The sequence below is a fragment of the Bufo bufo genome, chromosome 4 (assembly GCF_905171765.1).
Source record: "Bufo bufo chromosome 4, aBufBuf1.1, whole genome shotgun sequence".
Taxonomy (NCBI): Eukaryota; Metazoa; Chordata; class Amphibia; order Anura; family Bufonidae; genus Bufo; species Bufo bufo.
Window position 1 is genome coordinate 101,890,293 of NC_053392.1, and position 26,273 is coordinate 101,916,565.

At 46.1% G+C, this 26,273-nt stretch overlaps 1 protein-coding gene across 1 annotated transcript in view; it reads left to right on the forward strand.

Moving 5' to 3' along the window:
* Positions 1-26,273, forward strand: part of SH3YL1 (SH3 and SYLF domain containing 1) — a 160,285-nt gene that overhangs the window by 32,521 nt on the left and 101,491 nt on the right. The window contains exons 3-4 of the mRNA XM_040427589.1: positions 13,391-13,504; positions 14,736-14,800. Coding sequence (XP_040283523.1) covers positions 13,391-13,504; positions 14,736-14,800 — 179 coding nt within the window. The remainder of the gene's footprint in view (positions 1-13,390; positions 13,505-14,735; positions 14,801-26,273) is intronic.

Below are 26,273 nucleotides of genomic sequence, written 5' to 3' on the forward strand. Positions count from 1 at the left end.
TCCCTTTTACCCGTCCCCACCCAAAAACACAGTATCCCCTTGTCTGTGTCCTGTGTCTGGTATTGCAGCTCATGGACAAGAATGGCGCTGCTTCTGGCTGACCATGAGCCTTTAAGGCTGGAGTCACACATGCAGTTTTTTTTTTTAAAGAAAATAAATAATGTATAAGGATACATCTCCACAGGACAATTCCTGACGGAAAAATCCATATCAAATCCACAGCAAACTCCATGAGTAACATTTTTTTTTTTTTTTGCTGTGGATTTGTAATCCTGACATGCTGCAGAATTAAAACCCATATTGCAGGATTTTTTCAGCTTTGCTAGTACTACACACGCAGAGGCTTCATACACACGACCATATTCATCTTGCAGTCCGCAAAACAAGGATCCCCGAACTTTCCTGTTTTGCACGTCCCGTACTATTGTGAAAATGCCTATTCTTGTCTGTATTGTGGACAAGAATAGGACATGTTCTATCTTTGTTGCAGAGTCAAGAAAAGAACTTGGGCTACTTTCACACTAGCGTTTTAGTTTTCTGGTATTGAGATCCGTCATAGGGGCTCAGTACCGGGAAAAAAACGCTTCAAATTTGTCCCCCTTCATTGTCAATGGGGACAAAATGTAACTGAACAGAACGGAATGCTCCAAAATGCTTTCCGTCCTGGGATGGGGAGCAAGATGGATCCGTCATGACCCCCAATGCAAGTCAATGGGGACGGATCCGTTTAACTCTTGACACAATAGAAAACAGATCCGTCCCCATTGACTTTCAATGGAGTTCATGACTGATCCGTCTTGGCTATGTTAAGGGTACTTTCACACTTGCAGCAGAGGATTCTGGCAGGCAGTTCGGTCGCTGGAACTCCCTGACGGATCCGTCAAAACATATGCAAACTGAAGGCATTTGTCAGACGGATCAGGATCCTCATCCGTATGACAAATGCATTGAAATGCCGGATCCGTCTCTCCAGTGTCATCCATAAAAACAGATCCAGCATTTATTTATTTTTAACTTTTTGCCGGAACACTAGGGGCCGGATCCGGCATTAATGCATTTCTATGGGAAAAAAGTGTTCCGGAATTTTGGACCGCAGCATAAAACCGCAGCATGCTGACTGAACTGAAGACATCCTGATGCATCCTGAACGGATTGCTCTCCATTCAGAATGCATGGGGATAAAACTGATCAGTTCTTTTCCGGTATTGAGCTCCTAGGATGGAACTCAATGCCGGAAAAGAATAACGCTAGTGTGAAAGTGCCCTAAAGATAATACAACCGAATCTGTTCATAACTAATGCAGCTGGTTGTATGCAGTAACGGAAGCGTTTTTGCTGAACCCTGCAGTCCACATCTTTTGCGGCTCCATAGAAAATGATAGGTCCGCATCTTTGAATCCAGAGGAAAAAAACAGCAGTCTGGTTTGAAGTTGTTTAGGAGCAACACCTATAGAAGCAGACTAAGAACGCGAGTGTCACGACTGTGACTGATCCAGACAGGTCTGGGAGGAGAAGGTCGCAGCGACTTGCTACTCACGATAGCTTGTGAGTTTGCTCCGTGGTTCAGGGTATGTCATCTGGGTTTTGCCTTGTGAACCTTTTTGTCCTGACTGGGAGTTTGTAGGCATCCTTCTCAGGTGAGTCCTGTCTGCCACTCCCAGCTACTATATTAGTTTCAGTTTCACTTGCAGTCATTGCCAGACATAGTCCTTACTTCCAGTGCTATACTGACCTTTGAAGGAGATCGTTTGACGGTGTTGCTGTGGAGCTCTTGTCTGGCGTGGACTGTCGTGTTTGGGATCGCCTTCTCCGCTCGTGACTGGATAAGTCTATCTCTGCTATAGATTGTTTGTTTGTTGCTGTCTTCCCCTGTTGTTCTCCTAGAAGTGAGTGATGGTGACTAGTGCTCCCATCGGCCTTTCCCCAGTCTAGTCTTGTTAGGGTGACTGAGGGTTTAGGCATCCTGCTCGCCGCACGGGTTCACACCCCGTCTAGGGTATCAGGGCAGACAGGTGCCAGCTTAGGGTTAGTCAGGGGTGGCCATTCTATTTCCCATCCGTAGATAAGGGTCCCCCTTCCCCTCCGTCTGGTGCGACACGACTGCTGCTGGGATAGCGGTCGTGACAGTATATCTGGCCTTTTAAAAAAAAAAAAAGTGACATTTCTTTTTTTTTTCTTTGCTTGCTGTTTTGCTTTGTATTTTTTCTGTTTCAGTAGGGATCCGGTTACGGTTTTGGCGAAACAATTACAGGGGTTATCCCTTGAAGTGGCAGGATTAAAAGCAACAGTGCTGCAGCAGCAGCAGCAATCCTTGGGTTCCACCATTGCTACGGGAAACCAAGGTACTCCTGAGCCAAAATTGGCTTTACCTGATAGGTTCTCAGGAGGGAGAGACCAATTTGTAACCTTCAGAGAAGCTTGCAAACTGTTCTTCAGGTTACGCCCTAGATCCTCCGGCGGTGAGGAACAACGGGTGGGCATTGTAATTTCTCTCCTGCAAGGAGATCCGCAGGCTTGGGCTTTCTCCCTACCATCAGACTCTCCGGCCTTACGATCAATGGAGGAGTTTTTTGAAGCCCTGGGTCTCGTATATGATGATCCGGACAGGGTCTAAACCACGTAGACTTCGGCAAGAGAACCGGTCTGCTGAACTATATTGTTCCGAATTCCGTAGGTGGGCTACTGATACAACTCGGCCCTTAGGAGTCAGTTCTGCCAGGGGTTGTCTGAAAAATTAAGACGCGCTGGCGGTATACGAGGTCCCTGGGTCTCTTGAGGCTGCTATGTCTCTGTCCATAAGAATCGACAGACGACTCAGGGAGAGACTATTAAATTTTACGGAGGCCTCTATAGGGCACGGATCGTTTTGTTATGATCCAGTCGAACCAATGCAAATAGGGGCCGCCACTAGACGGGTGAATCCTCCTAAGTTCCGCCGTAGGTCAGAGGTTTGTTTTTGTTGTGGGGGGAGGGGTTATTTTGTAAAGGTTTGTCCCTCAGAACCCAAGAGACCACAAACAAAGGAGCCGCCGGAAAACTAGAGTCCCCAGATTGTGCGGAGGATAACAGTCTGGGCGTATTCGTTTCCTCCATACGCATGTCTCAGTTTTTGTTGTCCGCTACCGTTGAGGCGGGCAATAAGACTGAGAGCTGTTCCGTCTTTTTGGACAGCAGGGCGGGGGTCAACTTGGTAGATTCACGGTTTGCTCAGGCTCTGGGCTTTACTCCGGAACCGGTACGCAGAACTATTCCTGTTTTTGCCATCAACTCCTCCCCTCTTACTCAGAAAGAGTTAACTCAGATCATCCATAATATCCATCTGCAGGTAGGGGACCTCCATAAAGAGCATATCTCTTGTTATGTCCTGGACGGTCTTACGGCTCCTATGGTATTGGGTCTTCCCTGGCTGGTGACTCACAATCCAGTGGTGGATTGGCAGGCCGGGGAGATTGTGGAGTGGAGTGAACATTGTAAGGACAACTGCTTGAGTAGTAGGTGCTCTACACTCTCTGTAACATCTTTACCTGCCTTTCTGTCAGATTTTATGGATGTGTTCTCTGAGAAGGGTTGTCAGGGGTTACCACCTCATCGTCCATATGATTGCCCGATTAATCTATTACCTGGGGCAAAACTACCTAAAACCCGGTTATACAATCTTTCCGGCCCGGCGAGGAAGGCTATGCAAAATTATATTTCGGACAGTTTGGCTAAAGGACACATCAGACCCTCTTCTTCACTCGTGGCTGCAGGGTTCTTTTTCGTTAAAAAGAAAGATGGGGGGCCTGCATCCTTGCCTGGATTTCCGGGAATTAAACCGGATAACTATCCGAGATCCCTATCCTCTTCCTCTCATTCCTGACCTTTTTAATCAGGTTGCTGGTGCTAAATGGTTCTCCAAAATGGATCTCAGAGGAGCCTATAACCTGGTTCGCATCAAAGAGGGGGATGACTGGAAAACTGCTTTTAATACTCCGGAAGGGCATTATGAAAATCTGGTCATGCCATTTGGTCTTACTAATGCGCCTGCGGTGTTCCAACATTTTGTCAACGATATTTTTAGTCACCTTATCAGGAGATTTGTTGTGATATATCTTGATGACATCCTGGTCTATTCCCCGGATCTGGATACTCATAAGATCCATGTGAGACAAGTGCTGCAGATATTAAGGGCCAACAAATTGTTTGCTAAATTAGAGAAATGTGTGTTCGCCGTAAAAGAACTGCCATTTCTGGGGTATGTCAGATTCAGGTTTCCGCATGGATCCAGAGAAAGTCTGGGCGATTATGGACTGGGATCTGCCTGAGAACCTGAAGGCATTGCAACGCTTCCTGGGGTTTGCCAATTTTTATAGAAAGTTTATAAAGAACTATTCCTTGGTGGTCAAACCACTGACTGACATGACCCGAAAGGGATCCGATTTTTCCAAATGGTCACATGCAGCCAAAACTGCCTTTACATCTCTGAAGGAGAGATTCATCTCGGCCCCTATTCTCGTACAGCCAGATGTCTCGCTTCCTTTTATTGTAGAGGTTGACGCATCGGAGGTGGGGGTATGAGCGGTACTATCTCAGGGCCCGTCCCCTGGTGAATGGCGTCAGTGTGCTTTCTTTTTGAAGAAATTGTCTACTGCAGAAAGGAACTATGATATTGGCAACAGGGAACTTTTGGCTATTAAGTTGGCCTTTGAGGAGTGGCGTCATTTTTTGGAGGGGGCGGTTCATCCCGTCACGGTGATTACTGATCACAAAAACTTATTATATCTTGAGTCTGCTAAACTTCTCACCCCTAGACAGGCTCGGTGGTCGTTATTTTTTACTAGGTTTAATTTTTTGTCCCGAAGTTTTCCTGGAGGGGGTGATGTTGATGTACCAGAGCCCATTTTGCAAAAGAGGGTGGTGGTCTCTGCATTACACTCAGGTTTGGAGGGGAGGGTGTTGGAAGCTCAGGGGGACGCCCTGGCCTCCTGCCCCTCGGGTAAACTGTTTGTGCCAGAAAATTTACGCCTGGAGATACTAAAGAACACCATAACTCCACACTGGCAGGACACCCAGGTAGTAGGGCAACCTCTGAGTTAGTGTCTCGTCGGTTATGGTGGCCTAAGTGGCGCCAGGAGGTGTTGAATTTTGTGTCTGCATGTGCTACCTGTGCTCGTTCTAAGGTAGATCATACTCGTCCGGCAGGGCGTCTTTTACCTCTGGCCATCCCCAACAGGCCTTGGACGCACCTATCAATGGATTTCATTACGGATCTACCAGTATCAGCGGGGAAGACTGTTATTCTTGTAGTTGTTGACAGATTCAGTAAAATGGTGCACTTTATTGCTCTTACCGCATTGCCTAATGCTAACACACTGGCTCAGGTTTTTATTGACCACATCGTGAAGCTTCACGGGGTCCCTTCCGATATTGTTTCGGATCGTGGTACCCAATTTGTTTCTAAATTTTGGAAAGCTTTTTGTTCTCGTTTTAGGGGTTCTTCTGTCGTTTTCTTCATCTTTCCATCCACAGTCCAACGGTCAGACTGAACGTACCAATCAAAGCCTAGAGACATATTTGAGATGCTTTGTTTCCGAAAATCAGGAGGAATGGTCATCTTATTTACCGTTAGCCGAGTTTGCCATTAATAATCGTCGTCAAGAATCCACCGATAAGTCACCATTTTTTGGTGCGTATGGTTTCCATCCTCAGTTTTGTACGTTTAGTGAGGGGGGGCCGTCTGGGATTCCCGAGGAGGAACGATTTGCGTCTTCACTTTCTTCAGTGTGGCAGAGTGTGCAAGAAAGTTTGAAGAGAATTTGTGGTAGATACAAACGTGCGGCTGATAAGAAGCGCTCTCAAGGTCCGGACCTTGGGGTGAATGACTTGGTGTGGTTGTCTACCAGAAATATCAAGTTGAAGGTCCCCTCGTGGAAATTAGGTCTGAGATTTATTGGTCCTTATAGGGTAATTAAGATCATTAACCCGGTGGTTTTTCGTCTGGAGCTACCTCAGACTCTAAGGATCCATAATGTCTTCCACAGATCTCTGCTTAAGAGATATGTAGAACCTCCTGAACCATTGCCACTACCGCCTCCACCGGTGGTTGTTGATGGCAGTCTTGAGTTTCAGGTAGAAAAGATTGTTGATTCACGATATGTTCGCCGCTCTCTTCAGTACCTGGTGCACTGGAGAGGTTATGGTTCCGAAGAGAGAATGTGGGTTCCAGCATCAGAGATAAAAGCGGACAGACTCATTCGGGCTTTTCATGGCTCCCATCCGGAGAGGCCTAGTCTTGAGGGTCCGGGGGCCCCTCGTAGAAAGGGGGGTACTGTCACGACTGTGACTGATCCAGACAGGTCTGGGAGGAGAAGGTCGCAGCGACTTGCTACTCACGATAGCTTGTGAGTTTGCTCCGTGGTTCAGGGTATGTCATCTGGGTTTTGCCTTGTGACCCTTTTTGTCCTGACTGGGAGTTTGTAGGCATCCTTCTCAGGTGAGTCCTGTCTGCCACTCCCAGCTACTATATTAGTTTCAGTTTCACTTGCAGTCATTGCCAGATATAGTCCTTACTTCCAGTGCTATACTGACCTTTTGAAGGAGATCGTTTGACGGTGTTGCTGTGGAGCTCTTGTCTGGCGTGGACTGTCCTGTTTGGGATCGCCTTCTCTGCTCGTGACTGGATAAGTCTATCTCTGCTATAGATTGTTTGTTTGTTGCTGTCTTCCCCTGTTCTCCTAGAAGTGAGTGATGGTGACTAGTGCTCCCATCGGCCTTTCCCCAGTCTAGTCTTGTTAGGGTGACTGAGGGTTTAAGCATCCTGCTCGCCGCACGGGTTCACACCCAGTCTAGGGTATCAGGGCAGACAGGTGCCAGCTTGGGGTTAGTCAGGGGTGGCCATTCTATTTCCCATCCGTAGATAAGGGTCCCCCTTCCTCTCCGTCTGGTGCGTCACGACTGCTGCTGGGATAGCGGTCGTGACAGCGAGTTTGTGAGCGTTCGCGTGTTTAATTTCCAGTGTGTGTTTTGTATTAAGTGTGTGACTTTAGATTAAGTGACTTTAGATTCAAGGACTTTAGGAAGGGACTACGTTAAGTCAGTTGCTTTTCATTGCACTGTATTAGTGTATTTTCTTTCTCTTTTCTTGCGTAATTCCCATTAGTATTTGTTCCACTATTGACAGCGCAGTACAGTGCAAATCTTGTCAAATGCATGCAGTCCTGGAACAGTCGTTTAAGGGGGTATATCTTTGTTCAAAATGTGAGCAAATCGCCCATTTGAAATCACACATCGTGTATCTAAATGAGCAAATTTCGGCACTAAGATTTGTTGACAATTTGGAAAAGAGTTTGCTGCTCACTGAGCAGGCACTCTGTAGGGTAGATGAGGGGGAGGGTGATAGCATGGAGGTTCAGGAAAGTGAGGTAGGTACCTGGGTAACAATTAGAAAGCGAGGTAGAGGGAAGAGTGCCAGGGAGGCTAACCCTGATCTGACACACCCCCAACTAGATTGCAATGTTGGCAGATGAGGGGGATGTCAGTCCAGGGAGAGCACTGTTGCAGCCGGACACTTCCTCTGCCAGTCAAGGGAATGTCAGCTTCAGTAAGCAGGGAACCAGGAGAGCAGGGCAGCCAGACAGGTGCTGGTAGTGGGAGACTCAATTATTAGGGGTTCAGGTGAGCGGAATTTGAGCCGAATTTCAGGAGAAATTAGATTTGCACCGAATCTGAATTTCCTCACGCTTCGTGGTAACGAATCGCATTTTTTCCTAAAATGGCTGCTGCACGTGTTAGGACATGGAGCAAAGAACTCTGGGAACGAGGGATCACCCACAATGCCATGCATGCAGCCAATCAGCAGCCAGCCAAGTCCTGTGATGTCACAGCCCTATAAATAGCCTCAGCCATCTTGGATTCTGCCATTTTCCACTGTACTTAGTGCAGGGAGAGACGTCAGCAAGCACTAGGGACAGTGCTGGGAAAGACTTCATTGTGCTGAAAAAACTATTTACAAGTTCAGGGAAAGATTATTCAAGGTGTAAGGAAAGGATAGAGAGGCATCATCTACGCCATAAAAGGAGAAAAGGGTGCATCAGGAGAGTGTACAGCCTGTGTAATAGGAGCGATTACACCTTGCTGCACTAACTGGGGATCCAAATTGGTGTTATACTGCTGCTTTTAGGTTGTTTGCACTCTATAATACATCACTAATTCCAGCAGCCCTTGCTTGTGATTGGGGTGCAAGTTCTGTGTGATGCAGCCATTTAAGGGGTGTATTAGGAAAGATACGTACATCCTATTAGCCATTCTGAGTTGATTTTACATTGGTTTCCTTTTTTTGGGGGTGTATTAATAGGAAAAAAGAGGAAAAAATATGTCATAAGTGCCTTTCGGCAGTGAGGTTACATTGTACTACAGTCATTTACTGTCACGGTGTGGGTGGTAAACTCCACACCAAACACAGGAGGGAAGGGAAGAGATACTAGGCCTGGAAAGGGGAAAGGTCACCACCTAGTGAATCCCTAAACTGAGCCCTGACTATCAGTATGAACATACCTCAATGGTAGGAATGTTCATATGCAGGAACCTAGGGCCTTCTCTGACCCTTAAGGGCCCTAGAAATAGTGTCAGGACAAAATATGACCTGTTCCTTCCCAGCTGAAAGAACAGGAGACTCCCTCAGGCCTCATACCAAAAGATAGGGGAATACAACAAACTAGAAATAGGAAAAGACACTTAACTCCAAAGTACGCAGACGAGAAGGAACTCTGTGGAGAAACAAACACCAGCACTTCCAAAACCAGAAAGGAGCTATCAACCGCATAGCATGATGGATGAGACCAGACTACATAGAGGACTACATAGAGTTGGAATGACCACTATAGCTACACCTGAGACGAAAGGTGTGGTCATAACCAGCAACAACACAGAAACGAGTGAAACCAAAGACTAGCGGCAGCACGGATTCGGCAGGCTGTTAACCCGCCGAAACAGCGTGCCGGAGAAGACTGCCACAAGTGTGAAACTAGCCTTAATTGTATGTATACTAATGCCAGAAGCCTGACTAATAAAACTGGTGAACTGGAATTAGTGATGTGTGAGGAGTACTATGACATAGTGAGAATAACTGAGACATGGCTGGATGATGGCGGCTATGACTGGGCGGTTAGCGTACAAGGTTACAGTCTGTTTAGAAAGGATCGTCAAAACCGGAGAGAGGGAGGGGTCTGCCTTTATTTAAAGCCCACACTCCAAGAAGATATAAGTGAGGGACATGAACATATGGAGTCACTGTGGGTAGAAATACATGGAGCCAAAAACAATAATAAAATACTAATAGGAGTTTATTATAACCCACGTTATATATCAGAGTTCACAGAAAATCTACTTCTAAACGAGATAGATGAGGCGGCAAAATCATGATGTCGTTATTATGGGGGACTTCAACTACCCAGATATAGACTGGGAAACTAAAACCTGTAGATCTCATAAAGGACACAGGTTCTTGGCAATAACCAAAGACCATTACCTCTCCCAACTGGTTCAGGACCTGACTAGAGGGACAGCCATACTGGACTTAGTATTAACCAATAGACCTGACAGAACAACAGATGTGCAGGTTGGGGGACACCTGGGAAATAGTGTCCATAAAATAACCTTCCAATTGTCATTCAAAAGAGTGTTTCTTTAGGGAGACACAAAAAATACCAAACTTCAAAAAAAACTAAATTTGATAGAAGAAGTCATTAGCCTAACTGGGACAAACTCCTCAAAAATAAAAATGCAGCCACCAAATGGGATGTTTTTAAAACCATTCTAAATTCTAATTTTGAGGTACATACATAATGGGAATAAAAGCGTAAGGAACAAGAAAAGAACATTGCAGATAAATAGAAATGTAAAGGAAGCAATAAATGACAAAAAGACAGCATTTAAATCACTGAAACAGGGGGGTAGCCAGGAAGCATTGAAATCTATAAGGAAAAAATATATAATATGTAAAAGACAAATGAAAGCAGCCAAGCTGGAGGCAGAGAGATTCATTGCCAAAGAGAGTAAAACGAATGTCCTTAAATTACATAAATGGTAAAAAGTATAAATCTGAAGGTGTCAGCCCTTTACATAGTGATGAGGGGGGAGTTGCAAAGAGTGATGAGGAGAAAGCAAAGAAATAAAAAAAAAATCTCACTGTATTTACTGAGGAAAATAAACTGTCAGATGAAATGCAGAATGTAAAAGTAAATTTCCCATTAAAAGTGCCCTGTCTGATCCAGGAAGTACAGCAGAGTCTTAAAAAATTTAAAATAAACAATTCTCCGGGACCAGATGGCATACACCCCTGTATTTTAAGAGAATTAAGGATTGTCATAGCCAGACCCCTTTTTTCTGAAATTTAAGGACTCTATAATGACTGGGAGTGTACATCAGGATTGGCTCATAGCAAATGTGGTACCAATATTCAAAAAGGGTCCAGAAACAGAGCCTGGAAACGATAGGCCGGTAATTCTGCCATCTGTCGTGGGTAAACTGTTTGTTTGAAGGTTTTCTAAGAGATGCTATCTTGGAGTATGAAAATAAGCCAATAACGCCATATCAGCATGGCTTCATGAGGAATCGGTCATGTCAAACTAATTTAACAGTTTCTATGAGGAGGTAAGTTCTAGACTTGACTGTGGCAAATCAATGGATGTCATATATCTGGACTTCTCCAAAGCATTTTACACTGTACCGCATAAAAGGTTTAGTATATAAAATGAGAATGCTTGGACTGGGAGAAAATGTCTGTATGTGGGTAAGTAACTGGCTCCGTGATAGAAATAGAGGGTGGTTATTAATGGTACACACTCAGATTGGGTCACTGTCATTAGTGGAGTACCTCAGGGCTCAGTACTGGGCCCTATTCTCTTCAATATATTTATTAATGATCTTGTAGAAGGCTTGCACAGTAAAATATCAATTTTTGCAGATGACACTAAACTGTGTAAAGTAATTAACACTGAAGAGGACAGTATACTGCTACATATGGATAGATTGGAGGCTTGGGTAGAGAAGTGGCAGATGAGGTTTAACACTGACAAATGTAAGGTTATGCACATGGGAATGAATAATGCAAGTCACCAGTACATACTACATGGTAAAACACTGGGTAATACTGACATGGAAAAGGACCTAGGAATTTTAGTGAACAGCAAACTAAGCTGTAGAAACCAGTGTCAGGCAGCTGCTGCCAAGGTGAGTTATTCTGATTGCCTGATTGAAGTCGGGAAGGAATTTTTTTTCCCCTAAAATGAGAAAAATTGGCTTCTACCTCAGTTTTTTTTTTTGCCTTCCTCTGAATAAACTTTGCAGGATAACAAACTGAACTGGATAGACAGATGTCTTTTTTTTTTTTTAGCCTTACAAACTTCTGTTACTGTATGTTACCATGATCCGCACAAAGAATATGGTAGTGTGCATTGAGCCAAATCTGCAGAGTATCCATCCCATGTGGAGATACCCTAACAGAAAGACGTTGTTATGGACTATTGAAACAGTATGGAGACTTGCTTGTTTTATCCACTTGCGTTACACTGCTCAGACACCGCTTAGTAGAAAAATCCTGCTTCCTGGATGTACCACCAGGCATGCACACAGCTTTCCCACTATCTTGAAGATGGGAGGGGGGGAAGGAGCGCATTCCAAAGCCCTATGTACATGTCACGGATGGTGTAGCAGGAAACAATAAGTAACAAATAAAGATCCGACTGACTTGATCCCAAACTAAGGAACAAAAGGGTGAGCCCTATTAATGCCCTAGAGCTCTCCCTCACTGCTCAGCCCATGCAAAGATCTCAATGATAGAAAGTTGCATGTCCACGTACCTTAGACTGAGTGACACCTGCAAACCCTATAATAGTGAGGGGACACGACCACCGGCTCCCTGCACTCAATACGGAGGGAGTCGGGGTCACCTAGAATCAAGCCAACAGGAAGACACAAATACAGAAATAGACTTATCTTGAGGAACCAGCAGTAGCAACTTCAAGCAGTGAAACCAATCCAGGAACTAGTATAAACCGCAAACAGAAGCAGTATGGGAGGAGATATATAGGGAGGCAATCACTGCTAATAGATGACAGCTGGGAGAGGGAGAAGAGATGTCAAAGCAAAACAAAAGAACATCATGCAGGAGGTACTGAAGAACGTCTATCAGAACTTCTCAGAATCTGGCGGTGACAGTACATGTCAGTGAGAGGGGGCTGCGGAGCTGCGCTGTTAGCTAATTTCTTAAGTCAGCCTGATGGAAAGGAAGTGTAAGATTAACCCATTGAATGCTTGCTATTGTTTCTCAGTAACCAATAAAAATGCGCCACATTTAGTCACCTCCCACCGGGAGGGTATATTCTGTGTGAACACTTACAATAAACTAGAGGATTTTTACTTTGACTCCAATGGGTGTGCCAGAGTTTGATTTCTCCGTGCATGTTAAGACAATTTTCTACTAATTTGGAGCAGTACATCAACCTACCTGGTACCCTGACCAGATCCAAAACAACATATGCTTCTTTTTCCTGCTGGATCCAGTTCTAGCTTCAACAAAAAAAAAAAAAAAAAACTGCCTGTATGTTTCCAGGCTAAGGAAAATCAACAGCAGTTTGGGGCAAAACTCACACTAAAATGTCTGGATTTTGCTGCAGATGTTGGTATGTGAATAGTGCAGAGTTGCTAAAGATATCTGCCCCTGCATTGCAAAAGGTAAAGTCTGCAACATTGACATTAAAGGGAATCTCAGTGACCAGGCACCCATGGTCAGGGGGTTGGGCACGATGACAAACAAAAAAAGACAAGTGCTTTGGGTTCAGAGCTTTGGTTCCGTCTCCACCAACTGTGGTCTCCAGTGGACTGGAAAAGCAGCATGCCATCTGCATGCCATCAGTGGCCTCAGCAGTAACCTGTGCGGGAACAGCACACGACTGATGAGGTCACTGACTGGCCACCAGCAGTACGCTGCACGAAGACAGCGCATCACATTTCCAGTCCAGTGGAGACTGTGATCAGCATTGGACCCATGAACATGGATTTATGGTCATTGAAAACCCCTTTAAAATCTGTCAATTTGTGTGTGGATTTCATATATTCTCTGCTGCGTATGGCTGAGTCACTTCGCATCTGCTGTGCACACTACAGATTGTCTGCATAACGGACACCAGACGGATCTGTTATACTTGGCCATAGACTTCTATTATGACGGAATGCTTCTTGAAGGCTTCCATTATACATTCTGTCATATTATTCCATTATGGTCCATGGTAATGGAATCCATCACGGAATTGCCAGAAAACCCAAACGTCAAACTTCAAAACGCGAAGTTCACTCATCTCTAGTTTCTCTGGTAAAAGAGGTTCACCACCATTTGTTCTTGTGATTCTTTGCAGCTCATGTCATTGCCAAAGCACAGGGTCTTGCTATTTTATCCGTGATAAAAGCCGGCTTTTTGGTGACTGCTCGAGGAGGAAGTGGCATAGTAGTGGCCCGTCTTCCAGATGGAAGTAAGTAGTTCTCAAACCTGCTGATAGCGTTTTATTTTATGCTAAAGAATGCCTATGTGGTCAACCATATTATAATTCATTTTGCTATTGGAACCAGTTAAAGGGGTTTTCTTGTGCTCAGATATTGATGCCGGCGCCGGAAACTACCGTATTTTTTGCTCCAAAAGACACACCTAGGATTTAGAGGAAGAAAATAAGAAAAGAAAAACATTTTCATCAGACCTCAGATCAGACCCCCAATCTTCATCAGACCACCGATCCTCATAAGACCTCAAATCCACCCCATTCCACATCAGACTGATGCAGTTTTTTTTAGCCAAACCACTAGCGGATTCAAAAGAAATCAAACCGTGTATAAGGGTACATCTACGTGGGACAATACCTATCAGAAAAATGCACATCAGATCCGCATGAAAAATCCATGTGTGACTTTGCTGTGGATTTGCAATATTTTCACCCTCTTGCATTGCACCCCCATTCCTCATCAGACCTCAGATCAGACGCCCACTGATTCTTAGACCTCAAACCCCCATCAGAGGAAAGTTAATATAAATAAGTTAACTTTCCTCTCCAGCTCTGGACGGCACTGCCACTCTGCAGATCCCGCGGCTCTTCCTACACTCACCATTCCCTGGTCTTCTCTGGGGCCATGCTGCACTGTGACCAGATGTCGCAGAGCATAAGGTCATAGAGTGCACACTTCGTCATGACGCTAGATGCAGTCAGGACAGTGCTGTGCGGCGCCCAGAGAAGACAAGTGAGCGGTGAGTACAGCCAGAACGAGTGGAGCTGTATTTATCACTCCCTGGTCCTACTGTGTACTAGTGAGCTCTTCCATAATAGACATGCTCACTAGTATTCACTCCATAAGTTTCAGGCACCAGCGGCTGTCACAAGCAGCTGATTTGTGTCTGACACCCACCAATCTGATATAGATGACATATGCTAACGATAGGGCATTAATATATATAAGTTCCTTCAAACCACTTTAACAATCTACCATATGAACCTCTGAGGTAAACTCTGTGGGCGGAATATATTAGCAGGCAAGTGGATGAATATTTTCCACAAGGAAATTGACCTGTGGATCAGTTTATTTTGTGGATTTTCACCAGAGATCACCCCTTCCAATGGAGCAGGGTGAAATCCACAGTGGGTAATATTGAATCCTATATAATTACTGAGCTGAAGAAGACGCAGACTTAGTAAATCTTAACTTTTCCTTCCTTAGGATGGTCTGCGCCATCTGCCATTGGTGTTGCTGGACTTGGAGGTGGATTTGAAATTGGAATTGAAGTAAGTGCTGCTGGTGGCTCATGACATTTTTTTATCTGTCATTTTTCTACATAAATGCTTTACTATATGTTTATTTGTGCTCCGCCTTTATGACTTTATGAAGCGGTCAGTTGCTGTTCCATCCAGGTTTCTGTCATTTTGACGGCTGTTTGCTACTCTTGCTGTCAAAAGGGACAAAAACTTAAATTGAACCACCCAGTGGAAAAAATTAGAACAGACCAAGGGTATCAGGCCGCTTCTTCTGTATAGGTAAGAACAGGAGAGCCTGGGTTGATGACTGACAGCTGAACAACATTCATTGGACAGCTGTCAAATGCCAGTGTCCATCTTTAACCACCTCCGGACCGCCTAACGCACGGATGCGTCCGGAAGGTGTTTGATTCATTCCTCCTGGACGCATCCGTGCGTCATCTCGCGAGACGCGAGTTTTCCTGTGAACGCGCGCACACAGGCGCGCGCGTTCACAGGAACGGAAGGTAAGCGAGTAGATCTCCAGCCTGCCAGCGGCGATCGTTCGCTGGCAGGCTGGAGATGTGATTTTTTTTAACTCCTAACAGGTATATTAGACGCTGTTATGATAACAGCGTCTAATATACCTGCTACCTGGTCCTCTGGTGGTCCCTTTTGTTTGGATCGACCACCAGAGGACACAGGCAGCTCAGTAAAGTAGCACCAAACACCACTACACTACACTACACCCCCCCCATCACTTATTAACCCCTTATGAACCACTGATCACCCCATATAGACTCCCTGATCACCCCCCTGTCATTGATCACTCCCCTGTAAGGCTCCATTCAGACGTCCGTATGTTTTTTACGGATCCACGGATACATGGATCGGATCCGCAAAAGACATACGGACATCTGAATGGAGCCTTATAGGAGGTTGATCACCCCATATAGACTCCCTGATCACCCCCCTGTAAGGCTGCATTCAGATGTCCGTATGTTTTTTACGGATACATGGATCGGATCCGCAAAACACATACGGACATCTGAATGGAGCCTTATAGGGCGGTGATCAATGACAGGGGGGTGATCACCCCATATAGACACCCTGATCACCCCCCCTGTCATTGATCACCCCCCTGTAAGGCTCCATTCAGACATTTTTTTCGCCCAAGTTAGCGGAAATTATATATTTTTTCTTACAAAGTCTCATATTCCACTAACTTGTGTCAAAAAATAAAATCTCACATGAACTCACCATACCCCTCACGGAATCCAAATGCGTAAAAAATTTTAGACCTTTATATTCCAGACTTCTTCTCACGCTTTAGGGCCCCTAGAGTGCCAGGGCAGTATAAATACCCCACATGTGACCCCATTTCGGGAAGAAGACACCCCAAGGTATTCGCTGAGGGGCATATTGAGTCCATGAAAGATTGAAATTTTTGTCCCAAGTTAGCGGAAAGGGAGACTTTGTGAGAAAAAATAAATAAATAAAAAAAAAAAAAATTCCGCTAACTTGTGGCAAAAAAATTAAAATTTCTATGAACTCGCCATGCCCCTCATTGAATACCTTGGGGTGCCTTCTTTCCAAAATGGGGTCACATGTGGGGTATTTATACTGCCCTGGCATTTTAGGGGCCCTAAAGCGTGAGAAGAAGTCTGGGATCCAAATGTCTAAAAATGCCCTCATAAAAGGAATGTGGGCCCCTTTGCGCATCTAGGCTGCAAAAAAGTGTCACACATCTGGTATCGCCGTACTCAGGAGAAGTTGGGCAATGTGTTTTGTGGTGTCATTTTACATATACCCATGCTGGGTGAGATAAATATCTTGGTCAAATGCCAACTTTGTATAAAAAATGGGAAAAGTTGTCTTTTGCCAAGATATTTATCTCACCCAGCATGGGTATATGTAAAAAGACACCCCAAAACACATTGCCCAACTTCTCCTGAATACGGCAATACCACATGTGTGACACTTTTTTGCAGCCTAGGTGGGCAAAGGGGCCCACATTCCAAAGAGCACCTTTCGGATTTCACAGGTCATTTACTTACTTACCACACATTAGGGCCCCTAGAATGCCAGGGCAGTATAACTACCCCACAAGTGACCCCATTTTGGAAAGAAGACACCCCAAGGTATTCGCTGATGGGCATAGTGAGTTCATGGAAGTTTTTATTTTTTGTCACAAGTTAGTGGAATAAAATGGTTTTGGTAAAAGTTATAGCGTTTACAAACTATGGTACAAAAATGTGAATTTCCGCTTTTTGAAGCAGCTCTGACTTTCTGAGCACCTGTCATGTTTCCTGAGGTTCTACAATGCCCAGACAGTACAAACACCCCACAAATGACCCCATTTTGGAAAGTAGACACCCTAAGGTATTCGCTGATGGGCATAGTGAGTTCATAGAACTTTTTATTTTTTGTCACAAGTTAGCGGAAAATGATGATTTTTTTTTAAATTTTTTTCTTACAAAGTCTCATATTCCACTAACTTGTGACAAAAAATAAAAACTTCTATGAACTCACTATGCCCATCAGCGAATACCTTGGGGTGTCTTATTTCCAAAATGGGGTCACTTGTGGGGTAGTTATACTGCCCTGGCATTCTAGGGGCCCTAATGTGTGGTAAGTAGTTTGAAATCAAAATCTGTAAAAAAATGGCCGGTGAAATCCTAAAGGTGCTCTTTGGAATGTGGGCCCCACTTGCCCACCTAGGCTGCAAAAAAGTGTCACACATGTGGTATCTCCGGTACTCAGGAGAAGTTGGGCAATGTGTTTTGGGGTGTTATTTTACATATACCCATGCTGGGTGAGAGAAATATCTTGGCAAAAGACAACTTTTCCCATTTTTTTATACAAAGTTGGCATTTGACCAAGATATTTATCTCACCCAGCATGGGTATATGTAAAATGACACCCCAAAACACATTCCCCAACTTCTCCTGAGTACGGCGATACCAGATGTGTGACACTTTTTTGCAGCCTAGATGCGCAAAGGGGCCCACATTCCTTTTAGGAGGGCATTTTTAGACATTTGGATACCAGACTTCTTCTCACGCTTTGGGGCTCCTAAAATGCCAGGGCAGAAAAAATACCCCACATGTGACCCCATTTTGGAAAGAAGGCACCCCAAGGTATTCAATGAGGGGCATGGCGAGTTCATAGAAATTTTAATTTTTTTGCCACAAGTTAGCGGAAATTTTTTATTTTTATTTTTATTTTTTTTTCTCACAAAGTCTCCCTTTCCGCTAACTTGGGACAAAAATTTCAATCTTTCATGGATTCAATATGCCCCTCAGCGAATACCTTGGGGTGTCTTCTTTCTGAAATGGGGTCATTTGTGGGGTGTTTGTACTGCCCTGGCATTTGAGGGTCTCCGCAATCATTACATGTATGGCCAGCATTAGGAGTTTCTGCTATTCTCCTTATATTGAGCATACGGGTAATGAGATTTTATTTTATTTTTTTCGTTTAGCCTCTGGGCTGAAAGAAAAAATGAACGCCACAGATTTCTTCATTCGCATCGATCAATGTGGATGAAAAAATCTCTGCCAAAAAAAAAGAGGGGAAAGGCGTCTGCCAGGACATAGGAGCTCCGCCCAACATCCATACCCACTTACCTCGTATGCCCTGGCAAACCAGATTTCTCCATTCACATCAATCGATGTGGATGAATAAATCATTGCCGGGATTTTTTTTTTTTATATACACAAAGTGTTTGCCAAAGTATATGAACACCGCCACCTCCTCAGCTCATATGCCTCGGCAAACGTATCTTTTACTGCAGAGGAGAAATCTCGTCTTGCAGCGCCGCATACACTGACTTGTGTGTAATCTGACAGCAGCGCAATGCTTCTGTCAGAATGCACATCAGTGCTGCAGCTAGTCGATCGGTTGGTCCACCTGGAAGGTAAAAAAAAACAAAAAAGAAAAAACCAGGCCGCAACGCAATAAATTTATTAACTTTATAATAAAATTTGAACGGAACATATAAACTTTTAACTTTTTCAACTGAACGTTAACTTTTTTACTTACCGGTAATTTTTTTATTTTATTTTTTACCTTTTATAGAACAAACCTCTCCTTCCCCATGGGACAATGTGCAAAGCGCAAATCGCCCAAAGATGTGGCGAAGTACGTTATGCACTTTATCCCAGGTGAAAGGAGAGGTTTGCAGCAGCTGTGAGAGAAAGGGCCCTAATAGCCCTGTGTGCCTGTCCTGTGAGATGCAATCCCTATGCTAAGTGTACCTGTGTGTGGTACTTCCGGAAGCACTCCCCTAAGCATAGGGCAGGGTGGTCAGGGCAGTCAGGACAGAAATAGCGGGTGTCACGCCTTATTCCACTCCTGCTACAGACACAACATCTTTTTCGGGGTGACGGTTGGGTTGAGGTACCAGCAACGACATTGGGGAAATGTCGCTCGTGTAGACGGCTCACTACACTGGTAGATGGGGCCACGGAACCTTCTGGATACAGGAGGTTCTCGATGATCTCTTCCTGAAATTTGAGGAAGGATCCTGTTCTCCCAGCCTTACTGTAGAGAACAAAACTATTATAGGCAGCCAATTGAATCAAATATACAGACACCTTCTTATACCAGCGTCTGGTGCGTCGGGAAACTAAATACGGAGCCAACATCTGGTCATTGAAGTCCACCCCTCCCATGAGCGCATTATAGTCGTGGGCTGAGAGGGGCTTTTCAATGACACGGGTTTCTCGTTCTATTTGTATTGTCGTGTCTGCGTGAATGGAGGAGAGCATGTAAAAGTCACGCTTGTCTCTCCATTTCACCGCGAGCAGTTCTTCGTTACACAAGGCAGCCCTCTCCCCCCTTGCAAGACGGGTGGTAACGAGCTGTTGGGGGAAGCCCCGGCGACTAGGTCGCACGGTGCCACAGCAGCCAATCTGTTCTAGGAACAAATGCCTGAAGAGGGGCACACTTGTGTAAAAATTGTCCACATAAAGATGGTACCCCTTGCCAAATAAGGGTGACGCCAAGTCCCAGACTGTCTTCCCACTGCTCCCCAGGTAGTCAGGGCAACCGACCGGCTCCAGGGTCTGATCTTTTCCCTCATAGATCCGAAATTTGTGGGTATAGCCTGTGGCCCTTTCACAGAGCTTATACAATTTGACCCCATACCGGGCGCGCTTGCTTGGGATGTATTGTTTGAAGCCAAGGCGCCTAGTAAAATGTATAAGGGACTCGTCTATGCAGATGTTTTGCTCAGAGGTGTACAAATCTGCAAATTTCTGGTTGAAGTGGTCTATGAGGGGCCGAATTTTGTGGAGCCGGTCAAAAGCTGGGTGGCCTCTGGGATGAGAGGTGCTGTTGTCGCTAAAGTGCAGGAAACGCAGGATGGTCTCAAAACGTGTCCTGGACGTAGCAGCAGAGAACATGGGCATGTGATGAATCGGGTTCGTGGACCAATATGACCGCAATTCATGCTTTTTAGTTAGACCCATGTTGAGGAGAAAGCCCAGAAAAATTTTAATTTCGGAAACTTGGACTGGTTTCCACCGGAAAGGCTGGGCATAAAAGCTTCCCGGGTTGGCGGCTATAAATTGAGTGGCATACCGATTTGTTTCTGCGACAACTAAGTCCAAGAGCTCCGCAGTCAAGAACAGCTCAAAAAATCGCAGGGCCGAACCGATCTGAGCTGTCTCAACCCGAACTCCAGACTGGGCGGTGAAAGGGGGAAATACAGGTGCGGCTGAAGTTGGTGACTGCTAATCAGGGTTTGCCAGCACCTCAGGGACTCTAGGGGCTCTACGGGCCTCTCTTTGCGGTGGCTGCGACGGGGTAACTACTGCACGTGCCACCGTACCAGCTTCAACTGCCCTTCTGGTGCTCGCCACTTCACCATGTTGTACGGCAGTGCTGGTACTAGGTCCAGGATGGGCTGCGCTGCTGGTGTATGCCTCACCACGTGATCCGACAGCGCCAGCCCCACTCTTCTGCTCTTGACGCGGATCCTGCGCAACCTGTGGTCTAGCGACACGGGGCCGGGTACGCCTGGTGCTATCAGGGACCTCAACCTCCTCGTCCGAACTTTGGGTCAGACTGCCACTGCTTTCTACAGGTTCATATTCTGACCCGCTAGATTCGTCAGATGAGGGTTCCCATTCCTCATCCGACTGGGTCAGAATCCTGTAGGCCTCTTCAGAAGAATACCCCCTGTTTGACATTTTGGACTACTAAATTTAGGGGGTATTCCCTGAGACTACCCAAGAAAAAAAGCAAGCCTGTCTTACAAATGGGAGGCTAGCGAAGTACCGGAGGCCGCTGCGATTGATAAAAAATATCAAAACTGATTTTTTTTTTATCGCCGCAGAGCTTGGAAAGTGATTGTGCAGTGATCCAAAAAAAATAATTTTTTATCACTGCGGTGGGGCGGGCGTGGGTGAACGCACGTGTGGGCGACCGATCAGGCCTGATCGGGCAAACACTGCGTTTTGGGTGGAGGGCGAACTAAGGTAACACTAATACTATTATAGATCTGACTGTGATCAGTTTTGATCACTTACAGATACTATAAAAGTACAAATGCTGATTAGCGATACGCTAATCAGCGAATAAGTGACTGCGGTGCGGTGGGCTGGGCGCTAACTGACGCTAACTACCTAACCAAGGGACCTAAACTATTCTAAACCTAACAGTCAATACCAGTGGGGAAAAAAAAGTGACAGTTTACACTGATTACTTTTTTCTCTTTCACTAGGTGATTGACAGGGGGCGATCAAGGGGTTAATTTGGATGATGGGGGTGATGGAGGGTGATCTGGGGCTAAGTGCAGTGTTTGGTGGGTACTCGCAGTGATGTCTGCTCCTCTGCTGGAACCAACCGACGAAAAGGACCAGCAGAGGAGCAGACAAGCCATTTAACACCTTATATTTATCAATATAAAGTGTTATATGGCTTCTGATTCGATATTTTTTAAAAATCAGCAACCTGCCAGCGACGATCATTGGCTGGCAGGTTGCTGACGAAATACTCCACTAACTTTTGCCGGCCCGCGGTGTGCATGCGCGGGCCGGCTGTGACCGAAATCTTGCGTCTCGCGAGATGACGCACGGATGCGTCCAGGAGGAATGAATCAACCACCTTCCGGACGCATCCGTGCGTTAGGCGGTCGGGAGGTGGTTAAAGTGTTAATTAGGTTCTGAAGGTGCCCAGGGGTGGCGTTCAACCGGCCGGTGCCCAGGCCCCTAATCACTTTTTTCATACGAAACCCCTCCCCTTTCGCCCCTCCGGCCTGCCCTAGGTTCTTCAGAAATCCAGCGCCAGCGCCGTTCACAAGATTTGCCGCGCCTGCGCACTTCATTCCCCATTATGGACAGAGGCACAAGAGCGTTTAATGCGTATGTGCCGGCCCGTACATCTAGCCGGCCTTGTGCCTCTGCCCATAATGGGGAATAAGGTGCGCAGGCGCGGCAAATCCTGTGAACGGCGCTGGCGCTGGATTTCTGAAGAACCTAGGGCAAGCCAGAGGGGTGAAAGGGGAGGGGTTTCATATGAAAAGCGACGAGGGGCCTGGGCACCGGCCGCATGAACACCGCCCTTGGGCACCTTCAGAACCTAATTAACATATTGAATAAAAGTGTTTTTTAGCGAAAATAAGTAGCAGCTATACGGTAAGTAGCATTCAAATATGGGGACTATAATGCAGATCATGGTGTTAGTGTTCTATAATGGTTAGTTTAGGTGAAAAACTCCCTTTTAGGCCTTATTCACACGTCCGTTGTTTCTTTCCTGATCTGTTCCGTTTTTTGCGGAACAGATCTGGACCAGATCTGGACCCATTCATTTTCAATAGGTCCTGAAAAAAAACGGACAGCTCAATGTCTGATTTTTTTTTTCAGGACCCATTGAAAATGAATGGGTCCAGATCTGGTCCAGATCTGTTCCGCAAAAAACGGAACAGATCAGGAAAGAAACAACAGACGTGTGAATAAGGCCTTAAAGGGCTTTTCAAGACTTTATAGTATCTGATTGGTGGGGTCTGACACCCGGGACCCCCACTGATCAGCTGTTTAAGAAGACACTCTTCTCTCTGCTTTCCCTAGGCCAGTGACGACACGTTCATCAGTCACGTGACGACACGTTCATCAGTCACGTGGCCTAGGAACAAAGAGTGAGCTCCAGATCATGAGGGACTAGTAACCCACAATAAGCAGCAACAATATAAGTGGGGCTCATATGGCTAAAGTGCACACAGGATATTGGTTACAATGCATCACAGGCACACAGCGGTGTAAACCTGCGTGCACCCCTACAGAATTGGAACTGCTGAGGGGAAAGAAAATACAATACTGTAGAAGTGCAGTCATTGGCTGAGGTTAAACTAAAGGAGTATATAGGAGGGGACTGTGGGTGTGTGGAGTATGCCCTTAGAGGAAGCGTGAAGCGAAATGATCGTCGGGCGGCTGCTCCAGATCAGGGTCAGTAAGTTAAGTTATGTGATTTATTGTATTGTACACTGCTCAAAAAAATAAAGGGAACACTTAAACAACACAATGTAACTCCAAGTCAATTACACTTCTGTGAAATCAAACTGTCCACTTAGGAAGCAACACTGAGTGACAATCAATTTCACATGCTGTTGTGCAAATGGGATAGACAACAGGTGGAAATTATAGGCAATTAGCAAGACACCCCCAATAAAGGAGTGGTTCTGCAGGTGGTAACCACAGACCACTTCTCAGTTCCTATGCTTCCTGGCTGATGTTTTGGTCACTTTTGAATGCTGGCGGTGCTTTCACTCTAGTGGTAGCATGAGACGGAGTCTACAACCCACACAAGTGGCTCAGGTAGTGCAGCTTATCCAGGATGGCACATCAATGCGAGCTGTGGCAAGAAGGTTTGCTGTGTCTGTCAGCGTAGTGTCCAGAGCATGGAGGCGCTACCAGGAGACAGGCCAGTACATCAGGAGACTTGGAGGAGGCCGTAGGAGGGCAACAACCCAGCAGCAGGACCGCTACCTCCGCCTTTGTGCAAGGAGGAACACTGCCAGAGCCCTGCAAAATGACCTCCAGCAGGCCACAAATGTGCATGTGTCTGCTCAAACGGTCAGAAACAGACTCCATGAGGGTGATATGAGGGCCCGACGTCCACAGGTGGGGTTGGGCTTACAGCCCAACACCGTGCAGGACGTTTGGCATTTGCCAGAGAACACCAAGATTGGCAAATTCGCCACTGGCGCCCTGTGCTCTTCACAGATGAAAGCAGGTTCACGCTGAGCACGTGACAGATGTGACAGAGTCTGGAGACACCGTGGAGAACGTTCTGCTGCCTGCAACATCCTCCAGCATGACCGGTTGGCATTGGGTCAGTAATGGTGTAGGGTGGCATTTCTTTGGAGGGCCGCACAGCCCTCCATGTGCTCGCCAGAGGTAGCCTGACTGCCATTAGGTACCGAGATGAGATCCTCAGACCCCTTGTGAGACCATATGCTGGTGCGGTTGGCCCTGGGTTCCTCCTAATGCAAGGCAATGCTAGACCTCATGTGGCTGGAGTGTGTCAGCAGTTCCTGCAAGACGAAGGCATTGATGCTATGGACTGGCCCGCCCGTTCCCCAGACCTGAATCCAATTGAGCACATCTGGGACATCATGTCTCGCTCTATCCACCAACGTCACGTTGCACCACAGACTGTCCAGGAGTTGGCAGATGCTTTAGTCCAGGTCTGGGAGGAGATCCCTCAGGAGACCGTCCGCCACCTCATCAGGAGCATGCACAGGCGTTGTAGGGACGTCATACAGGCACGTGGAGGCCACACACACTACTGAGCCTCATTTTGACTTGTTTTAACCACCTCCGGACCGCCTAACGCAGGATCGCGTTCCGGAGGTGGCAGCCCTGCGCAGAGTCACGCATATATGCGTCATCTCGCGATGGCCGAGATTTCCTGTGAACGCGCGCACACAGGCGCGCGCGCTCACAGGAACGGAAGGTAAGAGAGTTGATCTCCAGCCTGCCAGCGGCGATCGTTCGCTGGCAGGCTGGAGATGTGTTTTTTTTAACCCTTAACAGGTATATTAGACGCTGTTTTGATAACAGCGTCTAATATACCTGCTACCTGGTCCTCTGGTGGTCCCCTTTGTTTGGATCGACCACCAGAGGACACAGGTAGCTCAGTAAAGTAGCACCAAGCACCACTACACTACACTACACCCCCCCCCCGTCACTTATTAACCCCTTATTAGCCCCTGATCACCCCTGATCACCCCATATAGACTCCCTGATCACCCCCCTGTCATTGATTACCCCCCTGTCATTGATTACCCCCCTGTAAAGCTCCATTCAGATGTCCGCATGATTTTTACGGATGCACTGATAGATGGATCCGATCCGCAAAACGCATCCGGACGTCTGAATGAAGCCTTACAGGGGCATGATCAATGACTGTGGTGATCACCCCATATAGACTCCCTGATCACCCCCCTGTAAAGCTCCATTCAGATGTCCGCATGATTTTTACGGATGCACTGATAGATGGATCCGATCCGCAAAACGCATCCGGACGTCTGAATGAAGCCTTACAGGGGCATGATCAATGACTGTGGTGATTACCCCCCTGTAAAGCTCCATTCAGATGTCCGCATGATTTTTACGGATGCACTGATAGATGGATCCGATCCGCAAAACGCATCCGGACGTCTGAATGAAGCCTTACAGGGGCGTGATCAATGACTGTGGTGATCACCCCATATAGACTCCCTGATCACCCCCCTGTCATTGATCACCCCCCCTGTCATTGATCACCCCCCCCTGTCATTGATCACCCCCCCTGTCATTGATCACCACCCCTGTCATTGATCACCACCCCTGTCATTGATCACCCCCCTGTCATTGATCACCCCCCTGTCATTGATCACCCCTCTGTAAGGCTCCATTCAGACATTTTTTTGGCCCAAGTTAGCGGAATTTTTTTTTTTTTTTCTTACAAAGTCTCATATTCCACTAACTTGTGTCAAAAAATAAAATCTCACATGAACTCACCATACCCCTCAAGGAAAACCAAATGCGTAAAATTTTTTAGACATTTATATTCCAGACTTCTTCTCACGCTTTAGGGCCCCTAGAATGCCAGGGCAGTATAAATACCCCACATGTGACCCCATTTCGGAAAGAAGACACCCCCAGGTATTCCGTGAGGGGCATATTGAGTCCATGAAAGATTGAAATTTTTGTCCCAAGTTAGCGGAACGGGAGACTTTGTGAGAAAAAAATTAAAAATATCAATTTCCGCTAACTTGTGCAAAAAAAAAAAAAATTCTATGAACTCGCCATGCCCCTCATTAAATACCTTGGGGTGTCTTATTTCCAAAATGGGGTCACATGTGGGGTATTTATACTGCCCTGGCATTCTAGGGGCCCCAAAGCGTGAGAAGAAGTCTGGTATCCAAATGTCTAAAAATGCCCTCCTAAAAGGAATTTGGGCACCTTTGCGCATCTAGGCTGCAAAAAAGTGTCACACATCTGGTATCGCCGTACTCAGGAGAAGTTGGGGAATGTGT